Source organism: Somniosus microcephalus, chromosome 3, assembly GCF_052327205.1.
Source record: "Somniosus microcephalus isolate GS21.2 chromosome 3, FLI_Smic_1.0, whole genome shotgun sequence".
In the NCBI taxonomy this organism is placed as follows: domain Eukaryota; kingdom Metazoa; phylum Chordata; class Chondrichthyes; order Squaliformes; family Somniosidae; genus Somniosus; species Somniosus microcephalus.
The window spans coordinates 303,086,772-303,110,500 of NC_140989.1; the positions used below are offsets into that span (position 1 = coordinate 303,086,772).

Consider the following 23,729-nt stretch of genomic DNA (forward strand, 5'->3'; position numbering starts at 1 on the left):
TTTTACTTTGTTTTTCCTAAAACCACTGTACTGAAAAAAAGGTTATAATAATCTAAATTGTTTTTTGGGAACTAATAGCTAATTCTCATTGAGTTCCACAGGAAGTCAAAAATATGGAAGATATTAATATATATTACTGATACCATACATCAAAATATAATTATTTTTGGATAATAATCAACTTTCATATACTGCGAGGCATTTGTGGACAGTTCACTTCATGATCCTTCTTTGATATTTTAATTACGTTCTAAGAATCTGAAACTCAACTGGGAATCAGTGCCTCCAGTGAGTCAGTTAGATCACTGAATTTTGATTAACTATCTATTACTTTCAATGAATTTCAAACCACAAGTGAAACTTGAACATTTACACAGCCGCCTGAACCTTAAGACTGTATTAGTCTTCAGGGAGGAGCCCAATGTTAAAATTGTAATAAAATAACCAGCAAACTATTTAAAATGTCCTGTTCCAAAACATGCAATGTGAAAATTCCAGTGTTAAAAAAAGTCTTTCTCTGATCATCTACATTCTACAATTGAAACATTTATTTGTTCACGGGTGAGTTGGCAAATTAAAATTCACATAGGAACCTATTGGCAGCTCACCAATCACTGCAATGCCCTGTTATATTTGCAAATTTTAGAAAATAAGATACCATGTCAGGGGTAAGAAAATGTCATTGGGGGAGAAATTCAGTTGGTTAGCGGCTCCTGTTCGTGCCTGGCAGGGGCGCTGATGCAGTAGCACAAGGGCAAGGCGAATCCAGCCCCCCCCCCACCCCCCATAGCACTGCCGTTAACAGTTACCGCCAGGGACCTCAGCGCCAGATCGTGACGCCAGCGAGCGTCGCCGGATCTGCCAAATTCATTTTTGCCCCCTGCCTTAGTGCTTCGCCCTAACAGCGACAGGGAGAGGAGGCGTCAAGCAGGCGGATGCCGGCTCCAGGGGCGCTACTTAAAGGGATCATGAGTAATGAGTCACAGCTGTCATGTTAGTGCGGTTTCACTGCTTCCTTGTCAGTTTGAGATTGAATTAAGCTGTTGCACAGTCATTTAAAGGTTCTTTAGTTTCAGGAGTGTTGTGACTACTAAAAATTAGTTACATTTATTCGGACAACATATCAAAGTGCTACACATCATTACATTAATGGGGGCTGTACTGGCAGTCGACCTCGCCCTCCAGGATCTACTGCGGAGGGAGCGGCGGTAACGAGAAAGACTAGAACATGTGGCCAGAGGGAGGAGGGGGGCCATCAGTGCTTTCAACAGGAACCCTTACCCTCCGAGGGTATTCCGACAGCACTTCTCCTATCTTCAATGAAGCGAGGAGCAGAGTATTAGAGGGCTCTGCATCACCAAGGTGGTGGTCACAGAACTCTGCCACCTCCTTCAAACAGACCTCCAGCCCCACAACAGGATGCCTTAAACCCCAGATCCCTTTTGCTCACATGCCCATCATGCCATCCCTCTGTCATGCCATATCACAGCGTCCTCCTGGATGCAAAGTTGAAATGAGAGACCACAAAATATTGCAAACTCTATGAATAAATTTATGCATAAACATATAACACAAATCACAATCACAATTCCAACAACTAATGACCCTTGCACCTGCCATAGCTGAATAGCTGCCATTGTGTGCAAGGCGTGAGATGTGGGTGTGAGTGTTGGCAGGTAGAGATTGTTGGTGTGAGTGCTGGGGGTGTGGTGCTTTGGGCAGCGTGTGAAGCTTGTGGTACAGATGGTGGTATGTAGCATTTGGTGAAGCATTCAATCACCCTGACCACCTGACTGAGGTGGATCTGCCATGAGCACACCTGCTTCAGTCCTCCGGCTCCTTCTCCTTGTTGTGCTTCTCCTTGCTGAGGCAGCTACACAGCCAGCATTGCTGAGAATGAGGTGCTGCAGTATCAATGAACCTCCCCTTTAAGTACTGGGAAAAGCCTATGGCAATGAGGACTTGAGATTAGACTGCACCCGATATTGGTCAGCGCTTTGAGTTTAAAGCCACTGAGCTTAGGCCATTAGTGCTCCAATCCTTTCTTTCAGCAATGAGACTGAATTTTGCGTGCAGTCTGAATTAGCGCCTGGCACTAAATCTCAAGCTTTCTGGGCTATAATGAATTTCTCCCCCATTGAATCTTATACCTCTGCTACCCAAACTCCTCAGAATTTCCAACTATACTTGCCTCTATCACCCTTCCAATTTTTAACTGGAGGAAATTCTAGCTCATCCACAACTGGATGTCAACACAGAGGTAGTTGTGGAGTTGAGTCAACTGGTGGAAAGGTGGAGCTGGCTGTCATCAGAAAACATTGAAACTGACTCCACGCCTACAGCTGATGCTCCCGAGAGGCAAAATGTAAATGAGAAAAAAAAGAGGGGGCTGAGGATGGAACTTTGTAGCACACTGTAGATGTGCATATTGAGCTGGGAGAAAAAAACCATTGCTGAAGAGGTTCTGGTGCTTTGGGACAGGTAGGACTGATGCCATGCAAGGCCACTCTTGTGGTGGCAGACCAGAGGAGAGGTAATGCAGAAGCATGGTGCTGTCAATCATGTGAAAAGAAGAAATAATACACCATGGTTGCAGTCACAGGGGATGCAATTGGTGACTTTTACCAGATGGTTTCTGTGCTGTAAGTATGGTATCTATTATTGTTCTCATATACCTTTCAAAATTTCCTGGTTACTTCAACTGTATTCATTGTATATTTTTGATCTATGAACAAGACTATGGTTTTCCAGTGACTGAATGAGCCAAAGTCTATGTTTATTACATAGAGGTTTGAGGTTTTTACTGGTATTTTGGGGATCATTTCTACAATTTTATCTGCTTATAAATTAGGCCCATAGGTTTCTGGTGATTCGATAAGTCAAATTTTGGTTTTACTACATAGAATTATAGGATTTTTATCAGTGCTTTGGGTATTGCATTCACGGATTCTGTCCATTTTTCTGTGAAAGCTACAATTCAGACCTTGCTTCTGGGGCATACTTTACATTTAGAAGTGTTAAATTTTATGTAGCTATGAGTTGCAAAAATTATCTAAATCATTTTGCAAATATTCAGCTATATTCTGTCTCTATTACTTTCCCTGCAAATCTGACAAGATTATAGTTAGTGTCAATATCCAGTTCATTGATTCCAGGGATCCAAGCATTGACCCCTGCTGGAATCGACATTATGCCTCTCAAGTATTCTTTGTTGCCTAATCAGCATCTTTATCTAATGCAATGTTCTGCCCTGGCTTTTAGTTTAATTAGTAGACTTTCATGTGCAATTTTCTGAAAGTCTAAATAAACAGCATTATACAGAGTACCACTATTTTGAGGAAGCCTTTGCTATCACTACAAATCTTATGCTACTCTACAAAGAAAGACCAGTCCCTCTGGACTGAAAGTCAGTGACCTGTTGAGAATTTCATAGCAAGTAGGTACCGAATCATTTTGGGAGAACCTGTACAAATGAAAAATGTCTAAATGTTCGCTTCAAACGTTTCACAGGGCTGCTAGAATGAAGGAAACTTGCAAAGTTTTGAAAAAGCCCTTGCATAGCTTTTCTTCTTTCAAAAGTGTTGACTAGACATAAAACCATGATACAAAGAGAAACTAAAGCAACACACAATAAACAATGATACATTTTACCAAAAAAGTACTGACAGCTTACTCCTTTTTGAGCCAAATGCCATTAAAAAGACCTTTAGAGATACCAGTACAATCTATCAGCTTTCTATAATTTTGAAGTACGCACAAACATTAATAAGAACAAACTTGCATTTATATATTGCCTTTCACAATGTCCCAAAGCACTTTACAGCCAATGAAATACTTTTGAAATGTAGTCACTGTTATAATGTAGGGAAATATGGCAGCCATTTTGCACACAGCAAGGTCTCAAAAACAGCAATGAGATAATGACCAGATAATCTGCTTTAGTGATGTTGGTTGAGGGATAAATGTTGGCCAGGACACTGGGGAGAACTCCCCTTCTCTTTTTCGAATAGTGGCATGGGATCTTTTATGTCCACCTGAGAGGGCAGACAGTGCCTTGGTTTAATATCGCATCCAAAAGACGGCATTTCCGACAGTGCAGCATTCTCTCAGTACTGCACTGAAGTTTAGATAATGATAGGTCAACCTTCTGGCTCAGTGACGAGAGTGCTACCACTGAGCCAAAGGTGATATCTGTAATCTTAACAATCTAATTCATTTCAGAACATTAATGAGCTACAACACAGAACAATACTGCACGGAGAAGTCATTTCAAGAATGTGTTAAAACTTTGCAGAAATCATAGTGATGATTGGTAGTTATTTGGATGCCTTAAATGTGGCAAAGCAATGAAGTACATCAGTTCACATGTGCAAATAGTGTATAGCCATCATGAGCAGAATCATTTCAAACACATATTTAGTTTTTTTTTAATTACCAAAATTTTAGAAAGATATATGCATGCACATGCATATTGATTTAGTCACAGTGTCGCCAGCTTGATCCAGCTATTTACATGCAGCCATACTGATGGTTGCCAGGTGTTCATCACTGCAGAAAGACAGCTGTTTAATTCCTACATAAAATGCTTCAGAGTCTGTTGTTCGCCATAGCCACAACAGTCATTGTTCTTAAATCTCCACTCGATCAGGTTGTCCAAAGCTGCTGCCAGTTCCATCCTTGCATCGTTCATGTCGTGCCTTTGTTTCCTTGATGGGCTTCCTGTGTGTATAAAAAGATGGACAATGTTTCTCTCTATGCCAGTTTAAAATCAAAGATATCAGATCCAATCCAGTCAACAAAAGTCAAATAGCCAGCAAAATAGAGCTGTGGAACCAGACTCGAACTGGGTAAATAAATATACTAAGTCAATGAGCACCACAATTAAACTCAACAGCTGCACTCCCGTTTGAAAAAAAACAAGAAAGATCAGAGGCAGAGAGGGGGAAATATGAATACACTATGTATGCTTCATTGTCCATTATGAAGTTTTTGGAAATTAACATATCTAAATACACACGTTGGCTGCTTTCCACTCAGTGAATCTAATGAGATACCCAGTGTCATGCACATTAGGGAGAAGAGAAGGTTTAGCACAACGCAGTGTGAGCATTGTAAATACTATGCATCGATTTCCTACACAACCGGTTACAGTAAAGCACTAGTTAGTAAGAGGCTTCGCTCCCCACTGCAGCCCGTTTCCATCTCTAGTGTTGGGCCAGAAATTGCCAGGAAGTCACGTCATTACAATGATGCATTAACTGCGCTTGCCATTATTAATTCGTAAAACAATTGAGGAATTTGCAGAGTAAGAGATATGCCACGAGTTCCAATTCTCATCAAATTGTTAGACAAAATGCACCACTCCGCTGCTAACATCGCCAAAGACGATAAAAGTACCTTCTCACTGAGCGACTCCCCATTTGATTTAATTGTGATCGTGGAATTGCTGGATTTACGACGTTACTATGAATTATTCCTGCCACAGCCATTTAGGGCTGGTAATTAATGTCATAGAGGACCTTGTTAATGACGTGATTTATGGTCCTGACATGACACTCAACTTCGGAGGCCCATAAAGGTACCAATGAAGCTGTGGAGTCTCACTCCAGCAGTTAGTGAATTGTTCCTAGAGGTTTAGAATATTTTTAACTGTCTTGGCAGTATTTTTGTACCAGTCTAGCCATCCACATAACTGTTGGAATGCAATAATTTTCAGGATGTAAAGCTATTTTGACACTCAGCAGAGGGTCACTCATTCAAATGCAAATTAGATAGATTTCTTTCCAAAAATAAAATTTTGGATACAGTATATGAGTAATTTGAGACATGATGTGTGGTAAGTGTCAAATGCTTGAGAGGAAAAAGGTGACTTTGGACCTATAGTTCCCAAAGCTTTCCACTACTGGGGTTTTCCTCATATGTGGGCCTGTTCTAGGCTAATTGATGGAAACTGATTGCCATGATTAGTCAACAATTCCATTATCATTGTATCATGTGATTGCCAGCTTGACAGAAGGCGAACTAGATGGACCTTGGACCTAGCAATTCCTATGTTCATATGAAAGCAGTGCAATGGTGTACCCACTGGGTGTTCCATTGTTCCTGATCATGATGGATGGTTCTTTACTTCATGGGTCAAGAATGTTAACACATTTTGCACACCTACCCTGTCATTCACTCAACTTCTCAAGGACCAATACAGCAATTCCCAAACACAACTCCTCTTCCACTTGTTCGTTTTAATACTTTTCTTAATTTGCCTTTGTCTCATTTTTCTCTCTCTCTCTTTAGCCACTTCTCTTTCTTTCCCTCTTTATTCCTCTTTCTGTCTCTAATTCACCTAGTTACTTCTCCGTCTTGCACTCTGTTTCTTTCTCTATCCTTTTCTTTCATTGGTTAAGGAGATAAACCAATGAGCACAATGTTCACGAAGTCCCAGGTGTGACACTGACATCACTGTACTGTAATCGGATGAACGTTCCAGCAATTTGTGGCGCAAATATAGTCCAATATCAATGGTCAGCACAAAACTTTTGCCACCACACCCGCCATTATGAGTGGGCAATTATGAGCCTCATATATAGAATAAGAATCATAGAATCTTACAGCACAGAAGGAGGCCAATCCACCTGTGCTGGCTCTTTGAAAGAGCTGTTCAATTTAGTTCCACATCCCAGCTTTCTCCCCATAACCCTGCAAATTAGTCTTCTTCAAGTACATATCCAATTGCCTTTTGAAAGTTACTATGGAATCTGATTCCATCCATACTTTCAGGTAGTGCGGTCCAGATCTTAACAACCCTTTGTGTTAAGAAATTTCTCATTTCCCCTCTAGTTCTTCTGCTAATTATTTTAAATCTATGACTTCTGGTTATTGTATACATATTATATATATATATGTAAATTAATATGTGCTTATTAGGAACATTGCTTGAGATTAACCGTGTTCAACTAACATAGGAACCAGCAGTAAAGGGTACTTACATCTAGGTGGTGACAGCAAGCTAACATTTTAAATTATCAAATTCTCCCAAATTTAACTAAATAAAATTTTAAAAAACTAAGAAAACACAAAGTTGTTAAAACATGGGGATCTGCTGCTAGGAAATTCTAAGGCTAAGCATTTCAGTAGCATTCTTATTTTTCTTTAAACTTTAGTAAAACCAAATCAAAGCATATCCTGACTAGTCATTGAAGAGGAACACTAGTTTGGATTTTGAGGTCAGCGGCGAAGGGACAGTGCTCTTCGCTGACCTTGAATAAAGCTGCCCACAAAGATTTAGCGGGCTCTACAGCGTCAAGTAATTACAGGCCAGTCAGCCTAACCTCGGTGGTGGGCAAATTATTGGAAAAAATTCTGAGGGACAGTATTAATCATCATTTAGAAAGGCACGGATTAATCAAGGAAAGTCAGCATGGATTTGTTAAGGGATCTTGTCTGACTAACTTGATTGAATTTTTTGAGGAGGCAACAAGGAGGGTTGATGAGGGAAGCGCGTTTGATGTAGTCTACATGGATTTTAGCAAGACATTTGACAAGGTTCCGCATGGCAGACTGGTCAGAAAAGTAAAAACCCATGAGATCCAAGGAAAGTGTCAATTTGGATCCAAAATTGGCTCAGTGGCAGGAAGCAAAGGGTAATGGTCGACAGGTTTTTTTGTGACTTGAAGGCTGTTTCCACTGGGGTTCTGCAGGGCTCAGTACTAGGTCCCATGGCTTTTTGTGGTATATATCAATGATTTAGACTTCAATGTAGTGGCACGATTAAGAAGTTTGCAGATGATACAAAAATTGGCCATGTGGTTGATAGTAAGAAAGAAAGCTGTAGACTGCAGGAAGATATCAATGGACTGGTCAGGTGGGCAGAAAAGTGGTAAGTGGAATTTGATTTGGAGAAATGTCAGGTAATGCATTGGGAGAGGACTAACAAGGTAAGGGAATACACAATAAATTTGTAGGATTCTATGATTTCCCTTATTCCAACATCAGTTTCAATCTGGCACCATCTACAGGGGATCTGTGGTGTCCAGCAGCAGTGACATCATCAAGCAGGCTCAGTAGCCAATCAGATTGAAGAATTCCCACAGACAGCAAATGAGGAAGTAAAAAGCACGGATTATAATTCAATGTTTAATCATTTTACAGAAAGCGAAATAAAGATTGGGACATACACATGGGATTAAGGTGGAAGCTGAAACATCAAGCTTAAATTTTTTTTATTTTTTTAATTATTTTAAAAATCATGGAATTTATATCATGGAATGGAAGGAATGACACTCAACACTTACAAAATTAGTTTTTCAGGGCCAGAGAGGTTGTTCAGCAGTAATTATGACTTATTACACCATTAAAAACTCAGTTACACCTCATTCAACAAAGGCCCAACATTTTCAATGGTTTTTACAGCAAGAATAGTGCATAAAAAGTTGAAGTTCACATCAAATCACTGATTCTGTTTTGATTGCATCTGTGAAGACTGCAACAGCACACCCTGTGGAGGAGCAGGGTATCAATGACAGCAACTTCCGGATTTCCATGTTTAACTGTGCATGTGCAGACGCCAAAGTTGCTGTCAAGTTTTACACTGTAATGATGGTGAGCACTGACAGTTTCGCCGTCATTACAACTGCAAATTCTGGGCCACTATTGTTTTGACGGGTGGGGGACAGATTTAAAGTACATTTACTACAAAAACCCTGTACCAAAAGAGCATTTTGAAAGAAAAAACGTAAATATATCCCCTTCAAGAGGGAAGATGGGTCCAACTCTGGCTGCAATTGGCTTAATCAAGGATTAGCATCTTTCCTAGTCCTAGACACCAAGGCTGGCACTTGAACAGTCTCAGTACCAATGAGGGTATGAGTCCTGACTGATACTTAGCATGGGTATAAATAAAAACATGAGGCGCGAATGTTACTTGCCAATTATCAGCCCATGCCTGAATGTTATCCAGGTCTTCCTGCATGCGGGCATGGACTGCTTCAATATCTGAGGAATTGCGACTGGAACTAAACACTCTGCAATCACCAGCGAACATCCCCACTTCTGATCTTATGATGGAGGGAAGGTCATTGATGAAGCAGCTGAAGGTGGTTGAGCCGAGGACACTGCCCTGAGGAACTCCTGCAGCGATTTCCTGGGGTTGTGATGATTGGCCTCCAACAACCACAACCATCTTCCTTTGTGCTACATATGACTCCAGCCAGTGGAGAGTTTTCCCCCCCGATTCCCATTGACTTTAATTTTACTAGGGCTTCTTGATGCTGCCTTGTTGGCAAGGGCAGCCACTCTCACCTCCCCTCTGGAATTCAGCTCTTTCATCCATGTTTGGACCAAGGCTGGAGCCGAGTGGTCCTGGCAGAACCCAAACTGACCATCGATAAGCAGGTTATTGGTGAGTATGTGCCGCTTGATAGCACTGTCGACGACACCTTCATCACTTTGCTGATGATTGAGAGCAGACTGATGGGGTGCTAATTGGCCGGATTGTATTTGTCCTGCTTTTTGTGGACAGGACATACCTGGGCAGTTTTCCACATTGTCAGGTAGATGACAGTGTTGTGGCGTAGTGGAACAGCTTGGCTACAGGCACGGCTAGTTCTGGAGCACAAGTTTTCAGCACGTCAGTCGGGATGTTGCCGGGGCCCATAGCTTTTGCTGTATCCAGTGCGCTCAGCCGTTTCTTAATATCACGTGGAGTGAATTGAATTGGCTGAAGACTGGCATCTGTGATGACGAGGACCTCAGGAGGAGGCCAAGATGGATCATCTACTCGGCACTTCTGGCTGAGGATGGTTGCAAATGCTTCAGCCTTGTCTTTTGCACTCATGTGCTGAGCTCCGCCATCATTGAGGATGGGGATGTTCATGGAGCCTTCTCCTCCCGTTAGTTTTTTAAATTGTCCACCACCATTCATGACTGGATGTGGCAGGACTGCAAAGCTCTGATCTGATCCGTTGGTTGTGGGATCGCTTAGCTCTGTCTATAGCATGTTACTTCTGCTAAGAAACCGTGAGATGTCGTACTTTGCAAATCAACTATTATCACATTACTTCACAAGCTGAACATTTTATTAACAATACACAAATATAAAGTTTCAGCATACAGGATGAATCATTCAGTAAAACTGTACTGCAGGAAAACTAGCTGCTCCATTGGTGGTAGCATTATATGGATGAACTGCAGCCAAATTGCAAATGCAGGACTGTATGTATCAGTTACTTTCACTGATGAGTATAGGAGCATTGAAGCCTAAATTTTTCAATGGGTATTGTTTAAAGCTGGTGTTAACCCATTTAAAATAAAAAGGTTAATGGTAGTGTTAAAATAATGTCCATCAGATTATATCTACTGGTGGATGTTAAGATCTGGTTTAAGTCTTGGATAGTTGGAGCACTAAAAGGAAATGTTAGATAAGCAAACTATTAGCTGCTCTGATTTGCATGGATCTTATGTGCAAGGTCGTCGTCGTACGTGTCTTCATACTGTTCCCTTTGGGGAACTGTATGAAGTGGTGGAAGGATTTCTGGCCGCGATTAACGCTCCTTCCGTGACCATAACCATCTTCGTACCAGCCATTAGGGTGGTTAGTCCTATGGCGGGAGGGTTTTACGGGCTCCCACAACCCATACGAGGGGGGGGGGGGCCACCCACACCCACGGACGCAAGTATCCCGCTGGATGTCAACCCAGAATTTAGAGCCGGAGCTCCGACTCCACTTGCCGGGACTGTCTGGAGCGGGGTTTGAAACCCTACGCCTTCTGGCCCAGCGGCGGGGATGCTACCGCTACGCCAAAGGCCCACTCCCATGTGCAAGGTTAAATGTTGTTAATACTCTTTGTACCAAATCACTACAAGTAAATAGTATTCTAGACATCTTCATTTAAATTTTACATTGACAAATTTTCCATAGTTTAATAAAACCATACAGTACAAAAAAAAGAAATGTGTCAGAAATCCAAACATTAGGATTATTAAAACACTCATTTTAATCTGCTGAAATAAGCATTACTAGGTTGGTAATGGCCTCACAATGGGATCAGTAGCTTACCGCCCCGTTAGCCCAGACGATTGGTCTGCTGCGATGTCTACAGGGCCCCACCGCTAAGCAGCCAGAGAGCCTGCCTGTTTCAGGCGGTAGGCTCCTTTAAATATGCAAATTGGAGTCCTATGAGATACATAGGACCCCGATTGCCATTTTAGGATGGAACTGTTTGGAGAGTGTACGGTGCAGACTCCAACCAGTTCCACTCGTCATAGAGCCGAATAAACCCTGGAAAGGAAAGTTTCAAATTATTTTTATGCGGCCAAGTCTCCTCCAAGCCACATAAAAATATTGCGGGCTTCTGCTGGTCTGGTTTTGCCCTTTCGGACTTGCCCTCCCACCTCGGGGCCTATCTGCAGCTGCCACTGTGTTCCATCCAGCTGACATTCCTGTGGCTCAAAACCAGCAAGCTGCTTCAGGACCATCCATTTGGCAGCTCTCAAGACCGATTCAAATCAGGGCTTGGGCCTCAAAAACAGCCATGACCTCTATCTTTGGCTATAAATTTCAGTTCTGATAAAGGTTTAATCTCATCTGTGATCAGAAAGGATGACTTTGTGAAAATTCTCAGCCGAGTACTTGGTTAAGAACCCCACTAGTGTAAAACTAGTCACTGGCATTGTAAGCTAACATTGAGGAAGGAATCTTCACCCTTACAATAAGTCTGGTGAACAGTTTGTGAGTGCCCTCTGCTGCTTCATCTAAGATCTGCTCAGCTGTTGCCTGTGGGAAACCTGGATAGAAAGGTTTTGTAATTTGGGCTGTGGCACATTTCAATATAATGGTACAGGTAGACTATCCTTTATCCGAAAACCTCGGGACCAGCCGAGTTTCGGATAAAGGAGAATTTCGGATTTCGGAAGGTGGGTCGGCGGGGGGGTCGTGCGCACGACTTACGCTGACGCTCAGCGTAAGTCAGTCGGGGTCGGCGGGGGTCGGGGCCGGCGGGGTACGCGGGGGGGGGTCGGCGGTTGTCGGGGTCGGCGGTTGTCGGGGTCCGCGGCGGGGTCGGCGGTTGTCGGGGCCGGCGGGGGGGTCGGCGGTTGTCGGGGCTGGCGGGGTCGGCGGTTGGCGGGGTCGGCGGTTGTCGGGGCTGGCGGGGTCGGCGGTTGTCGGGGCTGGTGGGGTCGGCTGGGGGTCGTGCGCACGACTTACCCTTTATCCGAACTTCCGCAACCGGAACCCTCTAAAAACCGAAGGTTTTTTCGTTCAGCGTAAGTCGTACGCACGACTTACGCTGAACGAAAAAACCTTCGGTTTTTAGAGGGTTTCGGTTTTCGGAAGTCCGGATAAAGGGTAGTCTACCTGTATTAAAAATAATGCATCATAAAAGATCTCTTTGTCTGTAACCGGTTCTGTAAAACTGAGCTAATAATAGCCAGTTTTGTTTTAATTTATAATTCCTCTCTATTAACAAGAACATAAAGAAAAAAAGAAAGACTTGCATTTATATAGTGCATTTCATGACCTTGGGACATCCCAAAGCGCTTTACAACCAACGAAGTACTTTTGAAGTGCAGTCACTGTTGTAAAGCAGGAAACGCAGCAACCAATTTTTGCACAGCAAGGTCCCACAAACAGCAATGTGATAATGACCAGATAAGCTGTTTTGTGATGTTGATTGAGGGATAAATATTGGCTCCCCTGCTCTTCTTCAAAATAGTGCTTCCCACCTGAGAGAGCAGACAGGGCCTTGGTTTAACGTCTCATCCGAAAGATGGCAACTCCAATAGTACAACACTCCTTCAGTACGAAAGTACAGGAAACTTTCTTTTATCCGGCACAGATGGGACCGACGTGGTGCCGGTTCATCAAAAATTCCAGATAACCAAACGCTATAGTAAAAGATACAGAGCTGAGAGCTCCATATAAAGCAACAAACCCTGTTGCCAGCTTCAGAACAATGGGCACAAGTTGCAAGCGTCTCTGTAGCTTAGCAACAGCTGCAGCCACACCCTTGCACAGCAACAAATGGAGTAAAAAAAGTAATAAATGTTACCTGAACCTACTCCTGAATTTTGCCGGTTAACCGAGATTTCCGGTTATTTAGGTGCCGGTAAATCGAAAGTTTCCTGTACTTCAGTACTCTACTGCACCAGAGTGTCAGCCTAGATTTTTTGTGCTCAAGTCTCTGGAGTGGGACTGGAGTAATGAACCCACAACTTTCTGACTCAGAGGCGAGATTGCTATCAACTGAGCCACAGCTGACACTACAAGCTGATGATCTGCTCCTAGCCTCTGTCATTGCTGTTCTGTAACCAGTTTCTAGGAGGTGGACAAACCAAGGGGAGGCAACTCTTCCAACCTTAAGAACCCAGCTCTCAGCCACTAATAGCTCAACTGAGATCAGGAACTTAGCATGTGGAAAAGAGGCATATGCTCACATCCCACTACTTCATGTACTAAATTGCAATGTCATAAATATAGTGTGCTACTAGGCCACTGCTTATATGATTAATTTTAGTATTATGACTTTAGTATAGACTATAGACACAATACATACAATATATATCACAGAAATATATCTGCATAGTATTGCAGACAAAACTGGAATCTCAGAAATCCTACCACATATTGGTTAATTTAAATATAGTATAAAGTTTGAATATCCGTATTAAGGAACAGATAATGGTAAAGTCATATTATAAAAAGGATGCTTTGGTTGAACTTGTGAGCGACAAAGATTGCTAAATACAGTATGTGAATGGTGCATACGAGGTGGGGGGGGGGAACTGATCAGTTTTAATGTGCTATGGACTCTTACTTCCCTTTCATTTTTAAACACAATCCTTCCATTTCAAGGTGCAAACATAATTTACCAATTGCAGGAAAAAATTATATTGAAAAGGTATTAAGGATTTAACCTTCTGTTTCAGAGCTGAACACTGATAACAAACTCTGAACACCACTGAAAGGTTCAATTGTATCTAAGCAAAATTGAATCATTTGTATATGTCTTTTTATGGTGTTATTTTTTCCATTTTCCTAACATTATTAGTTGCTTGCACTGGCAGTTTAACCTTTTAAGCATGCAGGTAGAAGAGAAGGAACTGGATGGCAATTAAGTTAGAACAAAGTTTTTTTTTAATCTCTGGGTAAAGTGCCTGAATCTAGGCCAGATGGATTGGATCAAAGTCTCTCCTCTCTGCTGGCTGCAAGGGTTCCATGTAAAATGAGTTTGAGCAGTCACAACTAATTCCACATTGGGCCACAGCAAAATACTGCCATTAAGTCAGCATAAAGTAGAAATCTCAAAGAGATTACAATGATGGAAAGGAATTCACACTAGTGCAGTAGGGGCTGCCCTTCTGAGGTTGGGTTATGGTAGAGGCAGATGGACGCCTGTTTTATACCTGTGCTTTGTGCTGACACAGAGTGCCATGGTGAAAAAAATATTGAATATCTTAATTCTAATGTGCTTCACTTTGCCTTTTAAAAATATTTATACAGTAACTTGTATTCATGTTAAGTGTATTAGGCTTTCTCAAGCTTCTCTAACCTCAGAGACTCTGTCTCTATGGTTAGGTTATTATTCCCCTTTGGCAACACAAGATGGCACTGGAAATTTCACTGTTGGAATAACCTGTTAATTTCTTCACAGAATTCTACTATATAAAAGTATATATATATATATATTTTTTTTTTTTTTTTAAAGTATTTTATGCAAAACGCAGCAGAGCTTTAATCAGATTTTTGCCAATATTTACCTTTGTTAAAGATGTTTAGTTTACATCTTTTACAAAAAAGGCTTCGCATGAACGCCCCCAAATTCGCCAAGGACATTAACTATGGGCCATTTTCAACACCTTACATAGAACATTTTTCCTTATGTTAGATATCTGAAATAAGGCATAGGACTTAATCATAAGCCAAAATGATCATATCCTACTGTTGTTAAAAGTCTTGCATAGTCTTCAACGAGAAATCAAAAGAGTTTCAACTGGACGTTACCATGTAAAATTACACGTGTAAAGATTACTCCAGTAGTGGAAACCTACCAGAATTTGAAATGTCAGGGCTCACAGATCCATTTGTGTTTTTCTATATGTATCATTGTCTATTGTTAATCTTGTAAGTCTTGCTCCATAGTAATCTATAATGTAACTCGAGCCATCTGCAGGTCCAACAATCTAGAGGGAGTTAAAAAAATAGGAAGACAGTCAATTCCAATAACTTCATACCACTTACAAAAAATGATCACATATATAGAACGCTTAGCCGTTGGCCTCAAACAGCTGTTTTTAATCAAATAGCTAAATTTAATAGCAGGGCATCCATTTTGTGGTGGGTTATTTTGTATGCTTCTTTTTCCAAATATGCATTTGTTTGTACTGGGGATAGCCTTGCTTTATATGGTTCAAATCACCAAATCAGTTATAAGGCGAGACAGAGGGGGGTGTAAAAGGGGAGGGGGTGTTGCAATATTAATTAAGGAGTCAATTACTGCTGTAAGGAGGGATGATATATTAGCGGGTTCCTCTAATGAGGCCATATGGGTAGAACTTAAAAACAAAAAGGGGGCAAGCACTTTGCTGGGAGTGTACTATAGGCCCCCAAACAGTCAGGGGGAGATAGAGGAACAGATATGTAGGCAAATCTCAGAAAAGTGCGAAAATAATAGGGTAATAATAGTGGGGGATTTCAACTTCCCCAATATAAATTGGGATAGTCAGAGTGTGAAAGGCTTAGAGGGTGCAGAATTCTTAAAGTGCATCCAGGAGAGCTTTTTGAGCCAACATGTAGAAAGTCCTACAAGAGAGGGGGCGGTACTGGACCTAATTCTGGGGAATGTAGCCGGGCAAGTGGTGGAAGTGTCAGTAGGAGAGCATTTTGGCGACAGTGACCATAATTCGGTGAGATTTAAGGTGGTCATGGAAAAAGACAAAGACGGCCCGGAAATAAGGGTTCTAAATTGGGGGAGGGCCGATTTTAATATGATAAGGCAGGATCTGGCCAAAGTGGACTGGGAGCAGCTACTTATAGGAAAATCCACATCAAAACAGTGGGAGACTTTCAGAAGGGAAATAGAGAGAGTACAACGCCAACATGTTCCTGTAAAGGTCAAGGGTGGGACCAACAAGCAAAGGGAACCTTGGATGACAAGGGATATACAAAAATGCATTAGAAATAAAAAGGGGGGCTTTTGGCAGTTACAAAAGACTAAAGACGGAAGAAGCCCTAGAGGAGTATAAAAAGTGCAGGGGCATACTTAAAAAAGAAATTAGGAGGGCGAGGAGGGGCCATGAAATAACACTGGTGAGCAAAATAAAGGAAAATCCTAAGATGTTTTATAAGTATATTAAGGGCAAGAGGATAACCAGGGAAAGGGTAGGGCCCATTAGGGACCAAAGTGGCAATCTGTGTGTAGAGCCAGATGATGTAGGCGGGGTTTTAAATGAATTTTTTGCATCTGTGTTTACTATGGAGAAAGACGATGCAGACATAGAAATCGGGCAAGGGGACTGTGACATACTTGAACATATTAGCATCGAGAGGGAGGAGGTGCTAACGGTTTTAGCAGGCCAAAAAGTGGATAAATCCCCAGGCCCGGACGAGATGTATCCCAGGCTGCTGTGGGAGGCAAAGGAGGAGATTGCAGGGGCTCTGACACAAATTTTCAGAACCTCTCTGGCCACAGGGGATGTGCCAGAGGACTGGAGAACAGCTAATGTAGTACCATTATACGAGAAGGGTAGCAGGGATAAACCAGGGAATTACAGGCCAGTGAGCCTAACATCTGTGGTAGGGAAATTATTGGAAAAAATTCTGAGGGACAAAATTAGTCTCCACTTGGAGAGGCAAGGATTAATCGGGGATAGTCAGCATGGCTTTGTCAAGGGTAAATCATGTCTGACAAATCTGATTGAATTTTTCGAGGGGGTGACTAGGGGGGTGGATGAGGGAAATGCTGTGGATGTGGTTTACATGGACTTCAGTAAAGCTTTTGACAAAGTCCCGCATAGGAGACTGGTCAAGAAGGTAAGAGCCCATGGGATCCAGGGTGCCTTGGCGCGTTGGATCCTAAACTGGCTGAGTGGCAGGAGGCAGAGGGTGATGGTCGAAGGTTGCTTTTGTGACTGGAAGCCTGTGTCCAGTGGGGCACCTCAGGGATCGGTGCTGGGTCCCTTGTTGTTTGTGATCTACATAAATGATTTGGATGAGAATGTAAAAGGTATGATCAGTAAGTTCGCAGATGACACAAAAATTGGTGGGGTGGTAAATTGCGAGGAGGAAAGCCTCAGGCTACAGGACGATATAAACGGGTTGGTCAGATGGGCGGAAAAGTGGCAAATGGAATTTAACCCTGAAAAGTGCGAGGTGATGCATTTTGGACGGACAAATAAGGCAAGGGAATACACAATGAGTGGTAGGACCCTAGGAAGTACAGAGGGACCTTGGTGTACATGTACATAGATCCCTGAAGGCAGCGGAACAGGTAGATAAGGTGGTTAAAAAGGCATATGGGATACTTGCCTTCATTAGCCGAGGCATAGAATATAAGAGCAGGGAGGTTATGATGGAGCTGTACAAAACGCTGGTGAGGCCACAGCTGGAGTACTGTGTGCAGTTCTGGTCACCTCACTATAGGAAGGATGTGATTGCTTTGGAGAGGGTGCAGAGAAGATTCACCAGGATGTTACCTGGGATGGAGCGCCTCAGCTATGAAGAAAGACTAAACAGGCTGGGGTTGTTTTCCATGGAGCAAAGAAGGCTGAGGGGGGACCTGATTGAGGTGTACAAAATGATGAGGGGCATAGATAGGGTAGACAAAGAGGAACCTTTCCCCTTAGTAGGGGGGTCAATAACAAGGGGGCATAGATTCAGGGTAAGGGGCAGGAGATCTAGAGGGGATTTGAGGAGGAACTTTTTCACCCAGAGGGTGGTTGGAATGTGGAACTCAATGCCTAAAAGGGTGGTAGAGGCAGGAACCCTCACAACATTCAAGAAGCATTTGGATGAGCACTTGAAATGCCATTGCATACAAGGCTATGGACCAAATGCTGGAAAATGGGATTAGACTGGACAGGGATGGATGGGCGGCGCAGACACGATGGGCCGAAGGGCCTCTTTCTGTGCTGTAAAACTCTATGACTATGAAGGGAGTCATTGGAATCATAAAAATTTACAGCACCAAAGGAAGTTATTTGACCATCGCACCTACGTAGTGCAAGTACTTAACTGGAGTTATCTACTACAAACCCATCTCCCAGGTCAATGGTGATTCATTAAATGGTGAGAAACTATTAAATGTTGGTGATCAGAGAGATTTAGGTGTCCTCGTACAGGAAACACAGAGTTAGCATGCAGGTACAGCAAGCAATGAGGAAGGCAAATAGTATGTTGGCCTTTATTGCAAGGGGGTTGGAGTACAAGAGTAAGAAAGTCTTACTACAATTGTATAGGGCTTTGGTGAGACCACACCTAGAGTACTGTGCACAGTTGAAGTCTCCTTATCTGAGGAAAGACATACAGTAAACTCTTGTTTAAACGGCACCTAATCAACCGGAATTCTTTAATAACCGGCAAAATAGATAGCCAGTAATCTTGCCGAATCCAACCATTTTTTGTTTTTCCGAGTCCGAGTTTGTCACTGGTTTTTATTTTTTGTGTGTTAAAAATTGCCTACCTCTCTGTTATCCGGAATTTTTAATCACCCGGCACCATCCCAGTCCCGTCGGTGCCGGATACGAAAGAGTTTACTGTACTTGCCTTAGAGGTGGGCAAATGAAGGTTCACTAGATTGATCCCTGGGATGAGAGGGTTGTCCTACGAGGAGAGATTGAGCCTATACTCTTTGGAGTTTAGAAGAATGAGAGGTGATCTCATTGAAACATATGATACTGAGGGGGATTGACAGGGGCGACGCGGAAGAGTCTAGAACTAGGAGGTATAGTCTCAGGATAAGGGGCTGGCCATTTAAGGCTGAGATGAGCATGAATTTCTTCACTGAGGGTTGCAAATCTTTGGAATTCTCTACCCCAAAGGACTGTGGATGCTGTGGAGTTTTTGGGGGAGAAATTCGGTATCGCCCCATTAGGGGCGCAATTATCGGCCGGGCGTAAAGTTTAGCGCCTGGCGCTAATTATCGCCTCCGACTGCAAACTTGGCTTCTATTGGAGGTGATTGGAGCGCTAAATCAAGCGCTAACACTGAGGAGCGAGGCACGAACTCAGAGCGCTGGCGAAGCTCATGTGATGTCACTCAGCGATGGAACACAGACACACTGGCGCCGGCCAGTTCTTAAAGGGGAGGGTCGATCTTGCTCTCCATCCACACCCTGCTCATTGCAGCCTTGAATCTCAGCCTGGAGAGACCTGTACATCAATTCTGCTGGAAAGAACAATCGAGAGGCCCAGGGAAAGAGCTTAGAGTGCAGCCCCCATAGTCTCTTCTAAATCGATGCAAGGAAGGACAAATCAAAATGAACCTGCAAAATGCAGCTCAGTACCCAAAACTCCTTCACACAGCGTTGAATCTCTCCAGAAGTCTCTCTCTCTCTCTCAGAATATGTGGTGCAAAAATGTCGCCGACAAAAAAAGTCAGGAAGCGGTTGCCTTTAAATAGCGCTCCCCCAGTCCCTTCCCGACTGCAAAACATTCCCCTCAACCTGTCGTTGCTAGCGGCAGGCGGTAAGGTAGGGGGCGCCACTCAATACCCGGTCCGGGGCGCTATCGGGGCGTTGCACACTCGACTGACGTCATGATCTGCGGGCGCAGGAGATCGTGGCGGTAGTGTTTAGTGCCGCCGCAAAATGTCTGGTCTATTTCGCAAGCGGCGCAAACATCACTGCGCCCGCGCACTAGTTGCTTTGCGACCCATTAGCGCGCTAACAGGAGGTGCAAAGCAACCACATTTTTACCCCTGAGTATATTCAAGGCTGAGACAGATAGACTTTTGGACTCATGGGAAATCAAGGGATATGGAGATCGGGCGGGAAAGTGGAGTTGAGGTCGAAGATCAGCCATGATCTTATTGAATGGCGGAGCAAGCTCGAAGGGCCATATGGCCTACTCCTGCTCCTAATTCTTATGTCAACCATCACTTGAGTTGGATGAAATTCTGTAGTTGGCTTCACTGTTTACTGCCCGGCACCCCCCCAAATTAAGTCAGTGCCTTTTTCGTATTCCAAGTGTCCTTTTAGTAGATATGCACCATCCCAATATCCTTTTACATTCTTTTACAAATATTTATCAAATTCTCTTTTAAATGGCATTCTAGTCTCTAAACTTGTGTAAATGACTCAATGTCCTAATAACCCTTTGTATGACATAATGCAACTAATTTCACATTAAAACAATTTGAATCTCATGGCTTAAAAATAATAAAAGTTGGTATTAAAATACTATATTTGTATAATTCCAACTTTCTATCTAGTAAAGCTTCTTTATTTTTAAAATGTGTTTTGTTGCTTGATAGTCTAAGGAATAAACATCCATATAATAAATGCACCGGTCAATATTAATTCAAAAAACAGTACAGCACAACAAACTGGATCGTGATGTAGATTAGAATACTGTTATTTTCACTCAATGAAGGTGAGATTTGGTTCTAATCATTAAGGTGATTTAATTCTATAGTAAGGTACACATACAAAGTAACAATCATGATCAGATTCCCTCAGTTCAATCAGTAACACTTTCTATAATGGGTGCCCAAAACTGCACACAGTAGTTCGATTGTGGCTTAAGCAGTGTTTTGTACAGATTTATCATCTGTCCTTATATGAAAAACCCAGAATCCCATTTGACCTTTTTATGGGTTTTTCCACCTTTAATTTGACTTTAAAAGATCTATTTCCCTGCACCATTAATAATGTGTTCTTCCACTCCATTGAGAATTTTGCCATTTAGGATATATTTCCATTCTCTTCTCCCCCAAAATGCACCAATTCAAATTTATCTTTGTTGATCTGCGTTTTCAGCAAATTGTGATATTCTCTCTATGCCCATGTCTAAATCATTTAAGTGTATGCAATTCCATGTACCTAAAAAGCCAAATGTGAACTTCTGTAGTGGTTTAATTTCTAAATTTGACAGTATGAATTAACAACAGTGCAGATTTTTACAAACAAATTTCAGAACTCTAAAATCGGCCAGAAATGTGGTCAGCAAAGTAAAATTGCAGTGGCTCACCCAAATTCCTGGTGGTGAACCACAGAACCAGACCCTATTTTTCATGGTTAGTAATAAAAATTACATTAAAGTTGTGTACGGAGGAGAAAAGGACACATTTTGCACAGCTACTTTGGAAGTTGAGTAGTGAATTGCACTGAGATAAAAATTACAAATACTAGAAGTATGAAATAAAAAACAGAAAATGTTGATCAAGGCCTCATCCAAAATGTTTCTCTTTCAGGTGCTGACTGATCTGCTGTGCACTACCAGCATTTTCTATTTTAAAAACATCTCCTTTACTTGAGCTAGTTTTGTTTAATATAAAAACTTGATTTGTAATTTTTTAAAAATTAGAATTCACTGAATGATGCTACTATAGTTGCTGGACAGTAGCTGTTAACTAGACAATGTACTATAATTGTTTCTCATTACATTTAATGTCAGAACTCTGATTCAGAATGGCGATCAGTTTTACACATACAATTCAGTGAAGTAGATTTATTAGCTTTACAAATTACAAATCACAATTTTAGTAAAACTTTACTATGATTGTTTTCTTTTCCTTTACCTTTCCCACACCTCAAAAAAGACCGCTGGGATCAAGAAATAAACAATGCAGTATGTTCCATACACTGACGGGTATCTACAATTTTTACAAATAAACTGGGCCAAGTAATTGGGGTTTTTTCTGATGGGGAATGGAGTGGGGAAGAAAGAGGAGACATTTGTTGCCGAATGCACATTTTGTTTCCAAAAACAGACTAATTGGGCAAAATCTGGGAGTTGTACCCAACCTGTTGTCTAGCCTAACCGCACAAAAATCATCCCTTTAAATGGTCTATTAATGTAAACGCAGGAATGGTCATTGTTCTAGACCTAACTGTCTCGTTCTTAAAAGGAATCAGTGTGTCTTTTCTTGGGGAAATTGTTGTAATCAGTTGAAACTAACCCCAATCCTGCTCCAACCACCACCACCACCCCCCAACCGCAAAATTGCTTGTGACCATTTAAGTACTCTGCAGAGCAATACGTCTTATGACTAGTTCCTGTTCGAAAGGGATGCGGAAAATTTAAATTCATCAAAATGACCACCATCCAGGTGGCTCTTAAAGATCACTATAACATAATTTGGTAAAAAATAGACTAAGATGTAAACTGTGACACCATTTATTTTTACACACAATATGGTGCATGGTGGCAGCAGGTACTTCCAACTCATTGGATGTTTAATATGTTACCTATTACCCACCAGGTTATCTTACTAGATTAGGGACTTCACATCACTGCTTGCTAGAAGAGGAAGCAACTTTTTAAAAATAATATCTACATATATATGTGCACTCTTAAATCATAGTCTGATAATTTAATTTTTAACACCAAATTCCCACTTTAGTCTGTTAGTTACATTGCATAATTTAATTTTTTTAGCGCATGAAACGATTTTGAAGTAGACTCTATAATTGCCATCTGTGTTAGCAGTTGACAACTATTGTGGCAAAATCCCAGCATGCCAGAATTTACAATGCGCAACTTATCGCATTATTGCGTACCTTTCTTATCACAAACGGCCCATATACTACACTGATACTTTAGAATAACATTTACAAAGATAAACAACTTGAAAAACAGTTTATTTTAACTATTGACAAACCAAAGTTTGCAGTTGCTCTGACAGGCTTATGTCGGGTTTTTCTTTTTATTATGAAATATCCGGACACATTATTGCAGTGTGGGAAACTTTCCACAGCAGGTTCACATCGAAAAGCAGTGTTCTTGAGCCATACTGCTCACTTTTATCCATGCAAAAAAAAACTTTAAATGTTGGCTATAACTTTGCTCCACCCAAGCCTTCATGCATTAGTAATTGAGAAGGCAAAGCTAAAAATCCATACCTTTCATCAGATCGGTAGATAAATGTTTGCACAGCTGTGCTTTTCATTCTTCACTTTCTAACTTTACATAAGGAAGGGGTGCATTATTGTACACTGTGCAATAATTCTAACAGTATTTTGCAGATCAGTGAGCCAAGAGGTGGAATTTAAAAAAATACATGTGACCAATCTGAATATTTTTCTTCTGAAGCTCAGGAAAGGACCATTTCAACAACAACAACTTGTATTTATATAGCGCCTTTAATTCACTAAAACGACCCAAGGCGCTTAATGGGAGCATTATCAAAAAAACTCTGACACCTAGTCACATAAGGAAATATTAGGGCAGATGATCTAAAGCTTGGTCAAAGAGATAGGTTTTAAGGAGCGTCTTAAAGGAGGAAAGAGGGGCAGAGAGGTTTAGGGAGGGAATTCCAGAGCTTAGGGCTTCAGCAGCTGACGGCACAGCCACCAATGTAGGAACGATTAAAATTGGGGATGCGCAAGAGGTCAGAATTGGAGGAGCGCAGATATCTCTGAGAGTTGTAGGGCTGGTGGAGGTTACAGAGGTAAGGAGAGGCGAGATCATGGAGGGATTTGAAAACAAGGATGAGAATTTTAAAATAGAGGCTGTAGAAGGGTTTCGACCCGAAACATTGACTCTTATTTCTCTCTCCACGGATGTTGCCTGGCCTGCTG

The 23,729-nt window shown here is 41.9% G+C and overlaps 1 protein-coding gene across 3 annotated transcripts in view; it reads right to left on the reverse strand.

Moving 5' to 3' along the window:
- Window positions 1-1,536: 1,536 nt before the first annotated feature.
- The window catches only part of tm2d1 (TM2 domain containing 1), a 98,767-nt gene continuing 76,574 nt past the window's right edge, over window positions 1,537-23,729 (reverse strand). For all 3 annotated transcript variants that reach the window (XM_085982865.1, XM_085982867.1, XM_085982868.1), the window contains 2 exons: window positions 15,043-15,174; window positions 1,537-4,719 (listed from right to left, as the gene is read on the reverse strand). In XM_085982865.1, the coding sequence (XP_085838991.1) occupies window positions 15,064-15,174 (111 nt within the window). In that variant the 3' untranslated portion in view covers window positions 1,537-4,719; window positions 15,043-15,063. The remainder of the gene's footprint in view (window positions 4,720-15,042; window positions 15,175-23,729) is intronic.